Below are 19,907 nucleotides of genomic sequence, written 5' to 3'. Positions count from 1 at the left end.
TAAGCTTCTGTCATACTCTACAGCTAGAGGGCACAACTCGATGGGCATATTTAAGTACCTGGTTCTTGGGAATGTGAAAAATAAATAGCTAAAACATCTGTTACTCACTTTCTGTGCCCTCCTTAAGTACATACAGATTTTCTGTAAAGTTGTGCAGTCAGGAAACTTGTACGTGTCAATTCTCCAAAACTTTGGAGGAAGTGGTTTGCTCTCATCTGTGGCATGTTTATGAATGAAACCTCTGAAAGTCACCCTCTCTCCCTATTTAATTTCCTGTAAAGAGGGAAATGCACCAGAGCAAAGGCTATATGTTACGCTGCAGAAACCCCTCTGCTGCTGAGAAGCATAAAGCAGTCATGCTCAGAACATGGCATCTATCAGCTTCCCCTGGGATCAGAGGTCAGAGACCTCTTCTACTAAAGCCATCAATAAATATCTGAGGGAAAAGAGATAACTGAGACAGAGTTGCTTCTTCAGTAAAGTGAATGCTTTGAAATACTGGAGTTTGGAATGGTCTCTGATTAAGTCTCTCCTCTGCCCTATGTATACTTATGTATAACTTACGTAAGAAGTGTTAGCCAGTACAAAGTAATTGTGCAGGACAGCATTTTCCCTTCTTCTAAGATACGTGCCCGATACTTGATCAGATGCCCTTTTTCAGAGGCTGTCCTGCCATGGAGGTGCTTCTCTCCTACCTGTATTCTGCTAGAAGCGTGTGCTGTCCCCTCAAACACTTTTACTTGCGTATCTTAGTTCTCTTAGCTGAAGTGGTGATATACAGTATCATCTCAAACGGTGAACTCTCCAGCTGTGTGGTGTTTGCTGAGCTGACAGAGACTGCAGTGACTGAAGAACATTGCCAGGAAGAAAGGTAGTGTATTTCAGCCCCCCGACCCTTCCCAGTTCCTGACCAGATGAGACTCATCCAACAAACCAGTAATGGGAAAAAAAAAGTGTATTAAAATATTCACAAGATTACAATAGAAAACATGAAAGTCCATTCAAGAAAAAATATCCAAGATAACTGTTTCCAGATGAGTCTGTAAAAGCAAAACCACTACCAGTCAATACCCTGGCTTTTCATGTAATCAGGACGTGCATTTCATATCTAGCTCCCTCACACAGATTATACACCTGTCTTACAGGTGTTTGCTCTCTTGCATACCTCCAAGATGGAGGGTTATGAGAAGTATCCTGTCTATGCTACCAATTATATTTACCACGTAAAAAGAGCTGGCATTGTAGGGAGATAGAAGAGATTGCACAGCACGCTGATAACAAAAGGCATTGAACTTCATTTTAGAGTGCAAAACCACTTTTAAACGAAAGGGCTTAGTAGCTTTAGGGCAGTGAAGAGAAGGAAAGGAGAAGCCTCAAGAAGAGTACAAATGCTGAGCATCGTTAATATGATTTTGTAGTCTCCCATGTAAAATGTTACCTAAATATTAGCACCACAGCGGTATGGCCACAGCCCAGAAGTCTTACCCACCTTCACACCTTTGTCAGTTTACAGAGAAAACAATTCCATCACCTACTATACAGTAAGAATGTTTTGTATTTGAGGTCTTAGGTAGATACATTAATAATGCAAAATTCCAAGACAAGATTTTGAAACAGACTGAAAGTATTTTGGTTATAAATCAAACGGCCCACACTTTACCTCAATGAATCCACTCTAAGGCAATGCAGCTTCTAAGTTGCACATATACATGTACTGCAGTTACAAGACAGATGGTTACCTAAGCAGTTCTCACAGGTTTAAAAAAGTTAAAAACCTAATTCCAGTTTTTCTAGTCACAAACTGAAATAGCACTAAAGCTTTGAGAAAACAAAACCCTACAGTTCTCCGGTTATCAATGACACATCATGCAATTAATTAGAGGGAAATATGTGCCAGCCTGTAATGGTCTTGAATGCCATTCAACGAACAGGCTGGCCACCTCCCTCACAGAACAACTGCTAAAATCAAACAGAGCGATGGAGATTTGACATACCGAGTACAACTACTAATTTACGTAGATTGATACTTTATACGTAATCATCTTCAAAATCCATTTCTGCTGATCAGTAATAAGGAAGAAAATATTCACTGTTAGTATAGGCAAAACCTTCACTTTGCTGTACTGTTCAAAATTGGGGATGAGAAAAAGATGACTGATGCCATTCATGTTCTTGTCTGTAGAGGGTGCAAGCTGTCTTAGCAGCTACAGCCCAGGCTGGTGCTCTACAGTAAGTACAAGGTCAATTTTACATGTAAAAGCGAAGCCAGTTGATGTGATTTTTTCAGATTTCAGTAAATCTTTCGATATGGTTTCTCATAGAATGCTACCTGGACAAAACGTCCAGCATACAGCTAGATACAGCTAGATAAAAACATAACACAATAGATGAACTATTGACTGACAGGTAGGGCTCAAAAGGTTATGGTAAATGGGATTACATCAGGCTGCGGCCAGTCACCAGTGGGGTCCCCCAGAGCTCCATTTTAGGGCCAGTTCTTTTCAATGTTTTAATAAATGATTTGGATGTAGGACGAGAAGGTGTTTTGAGTAAGTTTGCTGATAATGCTAAACTGGGAGGAGTTGTTGACTCTGTCAAAGGGTGGAAAGGCCTTGCAGAGAGATCTGGACAGATCGGAGAGCTGGGCAATCACCAACTGCATGAAGTTTAACAAGAGCAAGTGCCAAGTCCTGCACCTGGGACGGGGCAACCCTGGCTATACGTACAGACTGGACGATGAGACGCTGGAGAGCAGCCCCGCAGAGAGGGATCTGGGGGTTGTGGTTGACAGCAAGCTGAATATGAGCCAGCAGTGTGCCCTGGCAGCCAGGAGGGCCAACCGTGTCCTGGGGTGCATCAAGCACGGCATCGCTAGTAGGTCGAGGGAGGTGATTGTCCCGCTCTACTCTGCACTGGTGCAGCCTCACCTCGAGTGCTGTGTGCAGTTCTGGGCACCACAGTACAAAAAGGACATTAAACTGTAGGAGACAACTTGTAAATCACACAGACCTTCCCCAGCTCCATCCGAGCCACACAGTACTTCTTTTCAAAATAGATGGACCCAAAAAGTACTAGCAGCAGTACTGGAACTGGTCAAGAACAACATGCTTCATTTTCCTAGGAGTACATGCTGTTCATTTCCACCTGCAAAACAGCCTTGGAGAATTAAGAGAATACCAGCAGAGGACATAGAATTGAATTTCTGGTCACTATAACATCAGGATCTGATGACATTGACTGACTTTAACCTTTGCTTGCTACCCATCAAGGAAATTGGAAGTCCTCTGCACCTGAGACAAGTAAGCATCAGTCCTTTTCATCAGCACAGGTTACCACACCTGATTAAACAAGCTAAGACAACCTGACTGACAGAAAGTTCAAAACAGTTTTGTCTCATACTGCCTCAAGTTCTGTTGACTTCAGCCTGAATAAGTTGTTTAACAGCTACATTGTAGAAGCTGTCCATTCCAGCTAAGCAACTTTGCTCATGTTTCCATGACCGAAAAAAAAATATAAATCAACAGCCTTCACAGTGGAGAGGGATTCAGACCAATTTGTACTACTGCTCCTAGGGGTAAGGGAGTTTGTTTCTTTCTTAAAAAAAAAAATAAAAAACTCAACATTAATAAAAAATAATTCAAAATTCAATCTGTCTTCATACAGAGGATCCAAGCAGCTTTGCAATGAGACTCCTCAGTAGAGGTTCTATGAACATACCTGTAACTAAACAAAAACAATGACATATTTCCTATAGTTAGCACCAGAAATAACAGTATTGTGCTCAGATTCTCCAGTATATTCCAAAAGAAAAAAAAATATAAATAAAGATTCAGAGCCAAGGACAGACGGCCCTATTTTCTCAGAGCACTGAGTTTTTGATAGTTAAATTCATCACCCTCCTCCCTTCTACTCTAAAATGTCTAGGAAGAAAGATGTAATGCACAGGCATAAGCACAGGCAGATCAAAATCAGATTTCCCCATCAACCATATCAAAAGCTTTGTTACTTTGTAAGTGTAGAACAAATACTGGGGAGAAACAGCATAGTTCATAGGGAAAGCAGCAGTGGGATTCACCCTGATTTTAGTGATGCTCCTTACAAAGGCAGGTATTGTCAGGAAACCAGCCAAGTGTGATCCTGATGAAAGTGTGTACCCAACTTTGTTGGGAAAAATGACTGAAGGGGAAGCCAGACTCTTCTCACTAGTGCTCGCTGACAGGACAAAAGGCAGCAGACAGACGTTTAAAACCAGGATATTCCATCTGAACACATGGAAATGCTTTTTTACTTTAAGTGGCCAAACAGATTGCCCAGAGAGGTTGAAGAGTTTCCAACTGTGGAGATACTCAAAACCCAACTGGACATGGTCCTGGGCACCTGCTCTAGCTGAACAGGGACGGTTGGACCAGATGATCTCCAGAGATACCTTCTAGCTTCAACCATTCTGTGACTGATTTTGTGAAATAGATTGAATTAGGAAATGGCTGAAAATCAGAGAGAATGGGTTATGGTAGATCAAGCTGAAAATTATCTACTGGTATAGAAAAGCCTACACCACATTAGAGTGTACAAAACAGAAATCCTTCTTACTATATGCTAGTCTGCAAAGACCTCAGCTGGAGTGCCACTTCAAGTCCTGAACACTGGATTTCAGGATACAAATGGGTCAGCTAAAGAAAGATTCTCTTCAGCAGAAAAGGACGATTTGAGATCCCTATCAATCTATGAGGAGTATAATCTCGAAACAAGAAGCTGGGAAATTGTATTCAAGTAGTAGACTTGCAGAGAGGAAGGAAATAAACTGCCCACCGCATCCTCTGTGCAAATAAAGGTTATGAAAACACACAAACAAACAAACAACAATAATGACAACAAAAAAAAAAGGCAACAAAACAAAAGGGAAGCTCTAAATTTCTTCCAGAGGTCATTCAGCCTCCATTTAGAGGCTTTTGAGAACTGATAAAGCATCTCTTAGGAAGTGACAAAGGTATAATGGAGTGACAAGGGGGAGATGAGGGAATACTACAACTTCCAGAGCCCTTGGAGCCCATTTTGTTGTGCTTGTATGAAGTGACTCAGCTATGAGGAAGAAACATTTCATTGCCTCAGACTTTCAGTGAACTTTTCAACCACCTAGAGTTACTGTTTCTTATCCTTCTAGCTCACTAGCTCTTCAGTTTTCACAGGTAAACTACAATTTCACAAAAGTCATTAGGTCAGCACCATCCCTGTACCTTAAAGGACTGGGCTTGAATATATGGGCTCGATACAGAAGTAAACAATTCTGCGACCTGTGTTACACAGGTCAGGTAGGCCTAAACATTTCCTTCACTTGCAGTGGTAAGATAACCGTTTCTGATAACAAGGAGTCACAATGTGGCTTACAAAACCAAGTGAGAATGTCTACCTCATGCAAGAAGGCAGCTTGTACTGAGAATCTGACCAAGGAAATATGAATACCCTGTGAAAGTTACCTTTATATTCACCTCAACAACAACAACAACAAAAAATAGGCCCCATGAGCAAAAAAAAAAAAAAAAAAAAATCTTGAGGTCAACCTAAAATCTTAGTTATCTTCCAGTTTCTCCGTTAATAATCAAGATAAAAATATTTAAAAACTGTGATGTGAATTTCCACTTTCTCTCTCGTCATACAAGATACAAAAAGAATATTGGCAATTTATAAGCAGAATTCTTACCGCATTTCAACATGCAACATTGGTCTCACTTCTGTACGATTAAATAGACTATTTACACACAATTCATATATATCTTTCCCTCTGTATGCACATGCATTGGTCCTAGCCTAGGCATCAAAGGCCACATGTGAGTTCTCTGGGTCAAATTTTGTTTAAGCAATTCCAGTCTGAATGCGTGTTTTGCATTGGATAGGTTAGGATCTCATTTCAGTTCTTCCGAATATCAGCATAGACCACAGACTCTGACTTGTTAATCTTGTCGCTGTGCTGTCCTCCGGAGTGATCTAGCTGTGCGTAAATGACTGGGCCCTGAAAACAGAATAAAAAAGCACAATCAGTATTGCTCAGGATAGGTCATACCGCCCCTCCCTTCCGCAAGGGCTACAGCAAGACCAAAGCTAAAACAAGACCACACAGCTCTTATGACTGCTAGTGACACTTTAAAGCAAGTGGAATGAGCCCTCACCTATAAATGAGCTCTACTCTGCCACCTTGCTCTTATTGGGAGCGTGCCAAACAGCAGGATTTCCTCCCTTTAATAACGCTAAGGCTGCTTGCCTTCTCACAAACAGCAAAATCCAGATTCCTTTGTTCTGGAAAGCAGCAGTTCTTAGATGTTGTGGTGCAGAGAAAGATACGTGGCTTAGTCATATGCATGCCAGATTTAATATTTTACAAGATAAACTATGCTACATATTTACCAGTAGATAGCAGAGTGTACTTCATGTGCTTACTACCATTCAAGCCCTGTAAATCTCACCACAGCTGTACCACTTGGATATAATTGAGGGATAAAATAAACCTGCAGCCACCTCAGGACACCACAGTCACTTGATGGGATCAAGGCTCACACAGCAGCAAGCCAGAAAATACTAAAATGGTGCAGTAATGTGGAGTCTTACCTCACTTTTAAGCCAAACCAGCCCAGAGTTTAAAAAAAAAAAAACAACAAAAAGTGTAAAACTGAATCCTTGATCAGCTAAGCCATCAAGGCACTCTTTTGCTACCAACCAGTCCAATGTATGGTGCAGATCTGCAAAGAGAACTGCCCAAAACCATCACACCAGACTTCACACATAAGGTGTGCTTGGCACCTTCTCGGGCCAGTGTGTTCAGCACTGCCCAGCACTGACAGATATTGCCAGGTTTTCCTTGAAAAGACTGCAACACAGCCACACACCTCTGCTATATCTGCTGGAGTGAAGTGGAGGACAGAAAAGCAGAGTCTTTCAGCAGGGCATGCAAACACCCCAGCACTTTCCTAAAGGACCACGTCCTCCAAAACACAACCCACAGGAAAGCAAGCTGCAGCTGTTCCAGATGGGCTGGGGGCAGGACTGCAGCCTACAAAGAGCAAGTGCCTGAGAAGGTAAAGGTGGGACCTTTTTATGGAAAGGGCTGACACACAGCTCCAATTCTGCACACAACGGACAAGCACAGGGCGGAAGGCTGTGACCACCTACCAGGAGATCTCTGAAGAGAGACCACGCACAAATATTACCTGCATGGGAGAGAAAGGGACTGTTCTGTTAGGTGGAGGGAAGAGGTGGAAAATTGCAAGGACAGATCTTCTTGTTCAGTTGAGGGCTTTTGCCTCGAAACCATTTCACCCATTTAACTCCATTACTATTTCCCTTAGGTCCAAGGGAGGAGAAGCTTTCATAGATATTTCTCCCATTCTCTTCTCTCCAGTACTTTTGGTATGCTGCCAAATTGGAAAGCATCTCTATGGAACTGACACAGAAAGCCTTTCATCTATCTCCCAAAGCAATTAGCCAAAGATGAAAAGGAAATTTTCAAAGGCCCATAGGTATACTTCTGTACAGCTGTTTTCCTTCCAACACAAAGGCAAAGCAGGCACCTGCCTCATTCTCCTTGAGAAGCAGTTTAAACCCAAACTTTCTTCCTTCCAGATAAAGCACTTCCCAAGTTATAAGGAAAAGAGTAGAGGAAGGGGATGGAAATAAGGATGGAAACTTACAAGCAGCTATAAAATGCTGAATAGAAATAAAAGACTGTGGAAATGCTGGGGAAAAAAATAAATACAGATGTCCTAGAAAAGTTGGGATTTAGAGTCTCATTCAAAACACCTTTTTTTACCCCACTTGATTCTCACATTGTTCTGATCTCCAACACTGTATCTAGATCATGTTACTAACTGCAATTAGAGCTCAGTCTATGAAAACGTAAAGACAAGTTAAGGCTAAGGTTTATTTGTAAGTAATTTAGGAGTTTTCATCTGCCTGAAACCACAGTTTAAGGATATTTAAGGTAAATTCAGCTCTACAGCACTTTGTATCAGTTCAAAAAATTCTACAGCTTCATAAAATACTCACAATTCTGACATTTCAGGTTTGCTCAAGAAATTCTGATGGGTCAGTTTTCAACCACAGGAATTCACTACTCAGGATCAGTTTTATCACTATTCTAATTTTATGCCTGGTTAAATATAGTTATCCTGCTGCAACCAGCACGTCAGGTGGTGATGGAGAAGCTGACTTGCTGTGGTCACCTGATCCAAATCAAGCTATCGTTGTTTGGATATGCTCACTGTCACCTAAACAAATGGTAGATTGGCTGACGCAGAGAAAAGGAGGAGCAAGAATTTGCTATAATGCCTCACCTATTTGATTTATTGCCAGCTGAATCTTTGTGAAGACTCTTCTTCCATAAGTAAAAGCTTCAGAAAAGTCTAAACAATTCAGAACTTTCACCTAAGTCCAACTAAGATCATTCTGACTCTTCAAAACTAAGAGAAAGGGCAGCACTGCCATAAAATAACCTGCATTTCCCAAAGTCTTGTGATTTTTTCATTCAAACCAATGGAAAAAGAGCAGCAGGTATACCCATACCTTGCTAAAAGTTTGTCAGCAGAGTCATGAATTGCAAGTTACAGCAAAGAGAAAGGAGTTATGAAGTTAGATCACCATGCCATGTGGTCTACAGTATTCTCAAGTTCTTTAGATTCTGGAAGATGTTGGAACTACCACAGATTCCAGCCCCAGGAAATTTATCCGAAATGTAAGCCAGGATTCTCTGCACCATGAACTGCTCCCTCCTAGGGTCCTGGTGTCCAGCCCAAAGCTCAGAACAGAGCCCAGACTAAGCTTGTTCAGTTATTCCTGAAGACATTCCTGCAGGCCTGAGGTCTGCACTGAAGTTAACGTAGCTTCAGTGCTTTCAGCTTCTACCCTGATAGACCTACCCACTTGGGATCTCTGTGTCATACTGCTCTGTACATCAGAAATGTACTTCTGCAGAAGTTACACTTTAAGATGGACAGTATTTCAGCCTGCCCAGAAATGAATAATCACAAAGCAGAAATACAAATGACAAATAGAAGCCACCTTGGAGTGAGCATTTCTTGGGACAACACACCCTGCCTCCCAGTTTGCCTGTTGCAACCCAGCTTACTAGCTAAACAAGGACATCCATCTGGGAAACGCATTTAGGAATGTATTTCTCTCTCATCCATATAACAGTCATAGTAGAATACAAGTCACTGCAGAACGATGGCATGGAAAAAGAAACACCATATACACATTTGACAGGACAGAATGTATCTGCTAAGAAGAAACAGTGAAAATAAGTGGTTCTGAGTCGCTCAGCTGAACATTCATAAAATCAGACAAGCTTTATCTATGTCTTAAAGGCAGACTGCTATTAACAGACCCACTCCAGTCAAAATCAGAACTGTTTTAAAACCTTATCACTTGATTATATTGCTTTTAGGTTCATAGAATAACCGTTCTTTGAAGTCATCAGGCAACATTGTGGGCCTACATACTAAAACTTTGGCTTCTGGAAGCACTGCGTGTCAAGAACAAGATGTACTTCAAAAGCAGACTGTAAATCCCCAACAGAGCAAGGGCCTTGACTTTATCCATCTCACTCAGCACTGTATTTTCTTCCTGTAGTATTAACACGTATCTCCATTACCTCTTCAAGAGAAATGAAGAAAGCAGGTGTCAGCTCTGATTTAGAAACCTCTCAGAGGCCACACACTACTAGTAGACACTTCCTAAAAGGTGACTTACTAAGAATTAGTCCATTTTGGACATAAACTCACTCAGAACCCAGGCCTCCATGAGAAAATTGCTGAGCATATACAAATCAAGAGGTAAGAAACACCTTACAGATATGGAAATCCTGCACATTGTTGGCCGATAATTATATATTGCACAGAATCCCTGTTTGATGCATGCTCTCTGCCCTCTGACTAATTTCCCATGAGATGATTAGTCAGAGTAAGAGCTACCTTTGTCCTTCAAAGTTAGCAGAACTTTGCCAACAGCAGCAAGAACAAGACAAAGTTTCATAATTTCAAGCCCACAAAAGCTAGGTGGCTCAGCAGAAAAGCACTTTGGGCAGCAAGAGTGACTTCAGACTAACCACCACTGGTCAGTGTTTGCATTGCACTGGCTCATTTTCACGTAAAGGCACTGCGTGCCACTTCAAGCATATACCCCCACATCGATGAGAGATTAAGGAAAATTCCTTCCCAGCACAATCCCAGAACAGACTAGGCAGCTTTGTAGAGTGTTACACATCTAGTAGACAATGTTATCTCCATGTATCTCCAGCAGCTACCCACTACGAATTCCTCGTCTTCCTCAGGATCTCACACTTGTACTTCACTACCATCTATGTTAATGCACATAACAGAGCCATCTTTTTCGTACATAAGTACAAAAAGGACATAAAACTCTACCTCAACGAATATCAAAATGCTATTCTTTCAGATGCACTACATCTCTGAGGGATTGCTGCCCATCCCTTGTTCAGATCAGACACCCTCCCACCCTCATCACCTTAACAGACAGCACCTAATTCACGTGTCCCACCCTGCCTTTAGCTTTTCCATACCATCTCCCCCACGCTCCGTGAGGATCCTGCTTCGGAAAGAAGCAGTAAGCAGTTTACCTGGTGTGATCTGGCGGGTACGCTGTTTACCAGACCCTCTGTGTCGGAGGGTGACTTCTGCGGAGCCTGCTTAACCGGTGACATCAAGCTCTCAGATGTACCGCAGCTGACGAGGTGGCAGAGCAGAGTTTGCACGACAATGTTCAAGAGGCACAAACACACACACACAAAAAAAAAAAGGAACAAAAACAAAAAACGAGTGATGGCGAGATGAAATTGGTGGCAGATTATGCCAAAGTAAAAGTGAACATAATGGATTCTGGAACAAACACATATAATTCTCCATCTCTCCCTAGTCGTTTCTCTGCCCTTCCTCCTAGAGTCTCGCTGCTGAGCAACGTGAAGGAACAACTTTAACATGCGACAGCAGCTCCTCCAAAATTCTTGTTCCCTAGATATTCCCATTTAACCCAACCAGTCTAAAACTTTACAAACCCACATACGTGTTTTCTTCACTGAGGCTCGAGACTCAATTAACAGCAGTAAACAGCAATTTTCTTCTACCTGCAAGCTAAATAGCCCCAGTCACTGAAGCAAGCGTTATACCACTGCTAATATTAAAGGGAACACTTGCAACAGCCACCAAGCTCTCTGTACTACAAAGGTACTTCCTACCAAAGTCCACATTAATTCCCTTGCTTTTTGTTTGGGCTATGACTCCAAAATAATCCTGCTCACTCACAACAGACACTAGTCTCTGGAGTGATTACTTTAAGAGTCATAAGTGACGTGTACGCTATGTGCCCAGATACAGCTATGTGAATATCTGAACGGGCAAATCTTGTTTGAAAACTCAGAAAACTGCCTTGTGGTGAGAACTAACACCTCTGAAAGAAGGTTGCCAGTTTTCAGTCATTGCTTGTTTCTTCCCATCTGCTTAGAGCAGGACCAAAAAAAAAAAAAAAACAACAAGCCAGTGACAGGTAAACGAATACCACTGAGCTAAGTATATGATCAAATGTCTTCAAACTTAACCTTGGCGGCTTCTGGGCAGTGCAGTAATGGGTCTTTAAATGTTCAGTCTATCTCCTCTTAACCCACGCACCCAGGAGAGAAAAGGGGCCACCTCCTTGACAGCAAACACAGGAGTTCCCGCTGCTACCGCTTCGCTACCCTCTGATCACTGAGCATCCTTTCCCCACAGTCTTTTTAAAAAGACAGTGTACAAAGCAAATACAGAAACAAACAAATAAGGACAGTGACATTAAGCAGACACCTCCTCACAGGGCACTCATTTTTTAACCTCTGGGAAGTCTAACCGCAGAAGATTTAGCTCTACAAACATGCCACAGATTTAAAAAAAAAATGTGAAATAATGCAGACCCAGTAACCACAGAAAGGGGTTTCCACTCTGTCTCAGAGACAGAGCAGCCCTTCTGTGACCGAATGACATAACCATGAATTGTTTCCTTTATTCACAAAATTCCTAAGATCCACACTATCAAAAAGTCCTAATTCCTTTTTAAGCAGCTCATGCACTTAGATGACTGCAATTGTAAGTTTTCAAATGGCAGAGCTGTCCGAGCCAGAAGAACACTTACAGAGAGCGTGTTTTCCTTCTGTCATGGAAAGAACTCTGAATTTCCTGTGCTCTAGTCAATGCACTGGCATGTTCACTGCTGGAAGAGATGGAGGGACACCATCTGGGATAAGCAGCAATCCCACCCCAGCCAGACATGAGACAATGAAACCCAAGCACCCAGTGAAATGCACTGTCCCTTTGCCAACAGATTCCAGCACAAATTACAGTGAAGTTATGTTAGCACAGAGCTAGCCGGTTAGTCAGCAAAAGAAGAGGAAATGTGTACACATACACACAGGTATTAACAGCAACCACCAACTTGATTAGTTACCATGGTGTCTAGTGGGACTGGAAGAGAAGACCCAGCCCTGTTACATTCCCAATCTGGCGTCTATATCAGGATCTCTGTAAGGAGAGGAAGATAAGCAGGATCCGATCCCAGCACACCAAGGCAGAAAGGAAAACAAAAAAAACACCAAAGTCAGATCATGAACGGAAATTGTGGCCATGCAGGGTTCCAGATGCCGCGCAGTGCCCCAGCCCACCTCAGTTCAAGGCAGAGTTGTTATCTAGGAGTAAGTACATCTCACCGCTACCACCACACACTAGGTTAGTGTCATGGAGAAGAAAGTCCGTAAGTTTGAAGGGGATCACAGCACGTTTGGTTTCTCTTAGCACGTCATGCAGAGCTGCCACGGTCAGCAAAAGCAGTATTCAAACTTCAGAGTTTACTTTCCTGGGAGAGCAATTAAATCTATCATATGAAATTACTGCACGTGAACTCCTGCTCCAGGCTCAGCTCCAGTACATGTCCTTCAGTGTACTGAAGTGTACTGACAGTGGTCAGTAGGTCACTCAGAAGCAAAGCATGTGGATCATCACATGTACACTCCTGGTGCGTGACTCTGCAGGTTTTTTCTCAGTTTTTAGCAGAAGGACACATGCAGAAAGGGGGAAGCAGACTTTCTGCACAATTTTGAGCACATGCAGCTGCCTTCACTGCACTCAGCCTTACCATTGGGAATAGCCAACTCACTTTCTCTAAGCTCTCCAACTGGGAAAAGGACAGGGCAAAGTTCAATTTAGAAATCCCCACAAGTTTATTTATGGAGTTGTTTTCTTTTATCTGACAGGCAACCAAGAAAACCTGCAGGAAGCAGGAATATTTTTGGGGAAAGAATAGAAGAAGGTTATAAATCTTGATTTTGTTTCTAAGATTAAAGACATAATTTTCATTCTTTCTTACCGAAGCAAATGACCATCTAAATTAGAGAGAAAGAGAAAAGAGAAAGCAGTTCCCCCACCACCACCAAGCTCCATCACCACAGGATTCAAGTTTGCTTTTGTTAGGTCTTGTTGCATTCTCACATCCCCACTCAAAGAACTGTGCTTTATTTAGGAAATACCCTCCTAACACACAAAAAAAACACTTGTAGGGATGGTAACAGTTAACTAAAACCAGACAGTTGAATGAGGATGGATGTGGAGTGGTTACTCCTTCCTTATTTTAAAGAGTGGTGATGAATGGGATTTTGGCCAGTGTACTACCACCTCAGGAGCAAGACACTGGTAACTGAAAAAAATCAGTCTTCATCTCAACAGAGCATTCCTTAAAACTGCATGTGTGGCACTTTTTCTTTGGGAAGGGGGAGGCTAAGGGAACAAGGGGATGGGAAGGGGAACAGAACAGAGCTAGGGGATCTTAGATTAGATGTCCATAGGGCACATAAGCTTGTGGCAGGGCTCAGCTGTAACATTTAGTGATTATCAGGTGCAACTCATGGTCAGTAGGCCTTTTCAAGCACAGTAGAAAAATAATCATTATAGGCAGATGGCCAGTCTTCCACATGGCCATACCCTATGTCTAGTCATGCTTGCCAAGACTTGGCTGAAACAACTCCTACCCCCCTGTAAGCCCTCCCTCTGAGCCTACTGCTGTTCCTCACATCATACACAGGTGAGGAGGGAGATCTCTTACCCAGAGTAACGTTTTTTAGAGTTGTTCTTTCTGATGACAAGACACACGACAATAGAGATGAGCGGTGTGAGACCTGTAACCGTACCGATGACTATCCCTGCCACCATGGCAATGGGGAACGCAGGCAGGCTGTCTGGGGAGAGAAGGGAGAAAACATTCAACTCTTCTGCATTCCCTGATTAACAGAAATGCAAACCACAAATGTTCTTGACCTTGGATTCTTTTAGAGCAGAAGCACTAATGTAATATCCAGGAATTAAAACATGCAGCCTAAATGGTAGCGATTGCAGGCAGCTAGCAGAATAATGTATGAACAGAGCAGACACCAAGAGCGTTCTTTAAGTCACCATCCTTCAGGAAAGGCTTTATATTGAACTAAGAATTTTTTGTATGTCAAGGAATACAAGTGATAATGACAACAACCCTATCCCATTTTGTGTCTGAGAAAAAAAGTTACGTTCACCTTGCAATTCCCAGTGAGGTCAACAGGAAAAGGCAGGCACACTTGAAAGAAGATTTGAACTTAACACACTGCTAATCAACAGAGTGCTGAAGGTTGGTTGTTCTCTGGGTAGCATGCAGCAAACAGCCCAGTTACTACCCACAGTCACTCTAAGAGCATTTATACATGCTTCTGGTGTCTCAAAATACATCTCTCTACATTTTCATAGCGTCATTCTTCCCCTTCTTAAGTCAGGATCATTGAAAGGTATTAGCAATATGCTTACAGGAACACATTATTGCTTTACTCACGTTTTCCCCAATACAATTTGGGGGAAGGGGAGGCCAAGAAAGAGCAGCCAGAAATAAAAGCCAATCAGAGAATGAGTACAAAAGACTTACAGAAGAAATAATACACAATCCACCATTATATCTTTTTGCAGTAGCAAACAACATTCTCCCTCTCATCTTGCTTAATACAAGGAGCACCTTCAACCAGAAGAACCATCTTCATCAAAAATCCATGCTACGATAGCTCCTTCCACCAAATACAAGTGAATCAGCATAGGATGCAATAGGTAGAACATCTTACATAGAAAATCCTTCTCAGATAACTGCATCTGACCATCACAGAATTGTTGAGTTTGGGCGGGACATCTTGAAATCATCTAGTCCAAACCCCCTGCTCAAGCAGCATCAGCTTGTGCAGCCTGCTCAGAAGTCTGTCCGGTTGGGTTTTCACTATCTCCAAGGATGGAGACTCCACAAACTCTCTAGCAATCTATTCCAGTGTTCAACCACGCTCACAAGAAAAATGTATTTTCTTACACTGGGATGACATTGCTTGTGTTTGAATGCGTGCCCAGTGCTACTTCCCTTGTTGATGGGCACCACTAAAGAGGTTGGCTCAGTCTTCTTCAGATGCTCTCTCTCTCTCCTCAGATATTTATTATTATTTATTATTTATTGATATCTTAAATATAATTATTGATGAGATCTCTCTGAGTCTTTCTTCTCTTTTGCAGGCTAAACAATCCCTACGAAAGGTGGCCTAGTCCCTTAATTATCTTAGTACCCTTTTGCTGGATTTCTCCCAGCAAGGACCATGGACCATGCTTACACCCAGCATTCCCAACAAGTCTACAGTCGAGCCCATTTTGACACACTTATATAGGAGGGAATAGCACAATACAGTGCCCTGCTGATGCAGGGGCATCATACTAACACAACATTTAGTATTGTTCCTTTTGAGTTTAATGACTGCCAGGAAAAGGGCTGCACGATCTCTAGCCATTTCTCTGTTCATACCCTCATTTGACTGAATACCATACCAGCAGCTTTCCTAGCTTTTCAGTGTTTGATGCCAATTCATAACAACTCCGCAATTCCAAGGCTTAGTAAGAAATTAAAGATGAAGACATTAGTGCCACAATTTAAAGGGAGACATCCTTTTTTCAATAACCTTTGGCAACATCTGCCATTAAGGAGAAGAATCTTACGAACAATAATACTTTTTAGGTTGTAGTGGGTTTACGTGGCAAGGTTTTGGTAGCAGGGGGCCATAGGGGTGGCTTCTGTGAGAAAAATCTAGAAGCTGCCCTGTGTTACATAAGGGCCCCACTGCTGACCAGAGCCGAGCCAATAAATGACATTTACGCCTCTGTGAGAGCATATTCAAAACAGGAGAAAAAAAATGCTGCACCTCACAGCAGCTGGGAGAGTGAGAGGGGTGCAGAACAGCCTTGCAGGCGCCAAGGTCAGTGAAGAAGGAGGGGGAGAGGTGCTCCAGGCGCCAGAGCAGAAGTCCCCTGCGGCCTGTGGTGAGGACCATGGTGAAGCAGGATGTCCCCCTGCAGCCCATGGAGTACCACGGTGGAGCAGGGTTCCACGCTGCAGCCCGTGGAGGAGACCACGGTGGAGCTGGTGGCCCTGCACCGATGGAGGCTGCTGCCTGTGGAAGACCCCTGCTGGAGCAGATCCCGGGCCGGACCTGTAGCCCGTGGAGAGGAGCCCACGCAGGAGCAGGTGACCTGGCAGGAGCTGCTGCCTGTGGGGGACCCAGGTTGGAGCAGTTTTCTCCTGAGGGATGGACCCCGTGGTACGGATCCATATCTGGAGCAGTTCTGGAAGAGCTGCTGCCTGTGGGAAGCCCACGCTGCATCAGTTCACCAAGGACTCCATCCCGTGGGTGGGACCCCACAGCACAGGGACAAGAGTGACCAAGAAGGAGCGGTAGAGAAGAAGCACTATAGACTGACCATAACCCCCGTTCCCCCACCCCGTTCGGGGGGAGGAGGTGAAAGAGGGTGGATAGGAGGAAAGTGCTTTTCTGTTTTGCCCTTCATGATAATTACTGCGCGATCTCCTCGTCCTTACATCAACCCTTGAGCCCTTTTCATCATATTTTCTCCCCATTCCTCTTTAAGGAGGGGGAGAGAGAGAGCAGTTGTGGTGGAGCTTGGCCACCCACCTGAGTAAAACCACCATATAGGTACAGAAGACAAAGATTGCCTTTGAGCCCCATGCAAAGATAAGTGGATTTCTTTTGAGGCATTTAAGAAGTAGGAGTTCCAAAGTTTCTTTACAGGTGTAGGAATGACTGTCAAAGCATCAAAACAAGCATGCACTTCCGCTAACAGACCACCTCACACCTTGTACTCAAAGGACAAAAATAAGCAACACTTTCAGAACAAGAAAGTGGCAATCCAAAACTATAGCGCCATGTCTGCTAAAAAAAATGATATTAAACAAGATGACAACAGCTAACCTGACAGATTTGTTATTTCTTTGATTCAGATGAGATTTTTGGTTGGCTGGATTTGGGTCAAGAACAAAAATTATGTTTTGTTGACAGAGTTTTTAACAGGCTACAAGAATGCAACTGTTTGCACATGAAACTAGAGGCTTTACTACCTCTCAAAACACAAACCAACGGACTCCAGAAAAACCCACATAATTTTATGACTGCATAGTTCGGCTAAAGAATTATGTCTCCCACCCCTTTTCTTATGTTCTTCAGTATTGCACTGTTATATGAATTCCTCATAAATATTTGCATAGCATACAATGATTTCATTGTAACAGACAGCCCCAACAGCATAACCAAACATTAGCTTTCAAAGCTGGCGTTTAAGTTCATAGCTTAACACAAGCCAAAACTCAAGCCTTTCAAGGAATATTTTTCACTAAGTATCACAGTAATTCAGAGCATCTTCCATTTTCTTCCATTTTCTCTGGAAATGTGCTAGAACTCGTTTCCCATTTCATAAAGCTGAAGTTTTCCAGTGTTGGAAAGCGTGAAGATTTCCATAAGACAATTCTAGTTTCTCCCCTCATGAGAGTTCAGATCGAAGATGGACTGCCTCCAGATAACACCAGCTGTCTTGAACACGGTGTGTTAAGAAGCTTCATATTACAGGGAGGGGAAGCCTAACATAAAGGACTTGGGATTCCCTACAAATTTCCATCATTTATGCTCTGAAGGGTATTCATATACACCATTGAAACAACAGTCTTGCTTCTCATCCCCACTAACGTGATTTTTCTGATGTAGTTGAAGTATCAACTTGTGCAAACACTGCATAGACATTTCAGTGAAAAAACAGCTGACGTAGCTTGGCAATGCTGAACAGCAAAGTCAACACGGCAACTTATTAAACGTTTAATCCAAAATGTAAGGCTAACCAAGCATCCGTGATCAAGACCATTTAAACGTGTAAAGTACGGTGTCCACATTGAGCCTTTAAAGGGCAGCTGACCCAAATTGACCAAATGAATATTCCATGCCATATGGCATCAGACTCAGCACTAAAACTGGGGGGAAGCTGGCCAGGCAATGGTGCTCTTGCTTGGGGACTAGGTGGACCCATGCCATATGGCATCAGACTCAGCACTATAACTGGGAGGAGCTGGCCAGGCAATGATGGTCTTGCTCGGGGACTAGGTGGACGTCGGTCAGCTGGTACTGAGCAATTGCTTTGTGCATCACTTGTCTCTTTGTTCTTAATAAATGTTTTTTATCTCAACCCACAAGTTTTCTAATTTTGCCCTCCCAATTACCAATCCTCTTCCCGGCATCCAGCCGGGCAGGGAAGCGGAGGAGTGAGCAAGCAGCTTTGTGGTGCTGCTCCTCCTGTGCTGCTGAACTGGACAGGCTGCGACTCCAGAGTGAACTTGAGTCAGAGGGACTGGGACCTGTGGATGAATCCACGTGGGACCACGTACACCCCAAAGTACCTGAGGCCATAGATAAGTCCACTCCAGCAGGTGTCTGAAGGGTCCCCTGGAGAGACTGTGGCCAACCAAAAGGCTGTGCCAGAACAGGTACACCTTGAAGCAACTGTGGCTGTGGCTAAATCCACGACACAACAGGTAGACCTCTGAAGGGAAGGGACTGTGGCTCATGGATAACCCCATGCCAGAGCAGGTACACCAATGGACAAGTCCAAATGGGAGCAGGGGAAAGGTGAGGAGTTCACTGCAATGTTAAACCTGCAGCAGTAGAGATTGCAGTGGATATGCATTTAAACTGTTGTAACCCATCATCTGAATTGCATGTTATGGGAAGCACTACAGCAAGAACCACTCAAACCAACTGAGGGTTATCCTCACAAGAAGCGATGCAAGTGCAGCAGCTGCCCGACCTGAGCTGGCTTCAGCATCCAATAACCCTACACAACACACCTCCTCTCCTGTCCTGAGCAACCACCGTAACAGACAGGACCAAAATTACAGACTAAATGAACATTTTAATGACATTTCGCAGGGGCAGTCAACAAATTAAGGGAATTATATCTGTATTAATCAACAGTTGATGACTAATAAGGATGTACTGGAAAGCATGGGACCTGGGCATGACGTAAACTGTATAGAAAAGGGTGGGGTCCTCATTTTGGTTGGGATAGAGTTGATTTTCTTTGTAATAACTGCTACGGTGCTATGTTTTGGATTTGTAATGAAAATAGTGCTGACAACAAACCAACATCTTAGTTGTTGCTGTACAGTGCTTAGAGTCATAGTTTTCTCCATTTCTCATACTGCCCTGTTAGCAAGGAATTAGCAAAACTGATGACCCAAACTGCCCAAAGGAATATTCTGTACTGCATGATGTTCTCACTAACAGAAGTGGAAGGAGTTGGCTGAGGGCTGCCATTGCACCAAGCATCTGTTAGGTAGTGCTGAGTAACTGCATTCTGCATCACTTGTGTTTTTTTTTTTCTCCTTTAGGGTCTAGGGAGTTTTTTTTTTTTTCGTTCTTTTTCTTTCCTCCTCCTTTCTCATGAAACTTTGTCTCAATCCACCAGTTCTCCAACTTTTGCCCTCCCACTTCTCTTCTCCTCATCCAG

General features: G+C 43.1%; 1 protein-coding gene across 3 annotated transcripts in view; it reads right to left on the bottom strand.

Moving 5' to 3' along the window:
• Nucleotides 1–937: 937 nt before the first annotated feature.
• Nucleotides 938–19,907, bottom strand: part of MPZL1 (myelin protein zero like 1) — a 38,970-nt gene continuing 20,000 nt past the window's right edge. For all 3 annotated transcript variants that reach the window (XM_068692490.1, XM_068692500.1, XM_068692496.1), the window contains exons 4-7: nt 14,122–14,254; nt 12,163–12,240; nt 10,622–10,727; nt 938–6,007 (exon numbers count right to left, since the gene is read on the bottom strand). In XM_068692490.1, the coding sequence (XP_068548591.1) occupies nt 5,906–6,007; nt 10,622–10,727; nt 12,163–12,240; nt 14,122–14,254 (419 nt within the window). In that variant the 3' untranslated portion in view covers nt 938–5,905. The remainder of the gene's footprint in view (nt 6,008–10,621; nt 10,728–12,162; nt 12,241–14,121; nt 14,255–19,907) is intronic.

Source organism: Anas acuta, chromosome 1 (genome assembly GCF_963932015.1).
Source record: "Anas acuta chromosome 1, bAnaAcu1.1, whole genome shotgun sequence".
NCBI lineage: Eukaryota > Metazoa > Chordata > Aves > Anseriformes > Anatidae > Anas > Anas acuta.
Note: the sequence above shows the minus strand (reverse complement) of the source record. Positions and strands in the feature narration are given on the sequence as shown.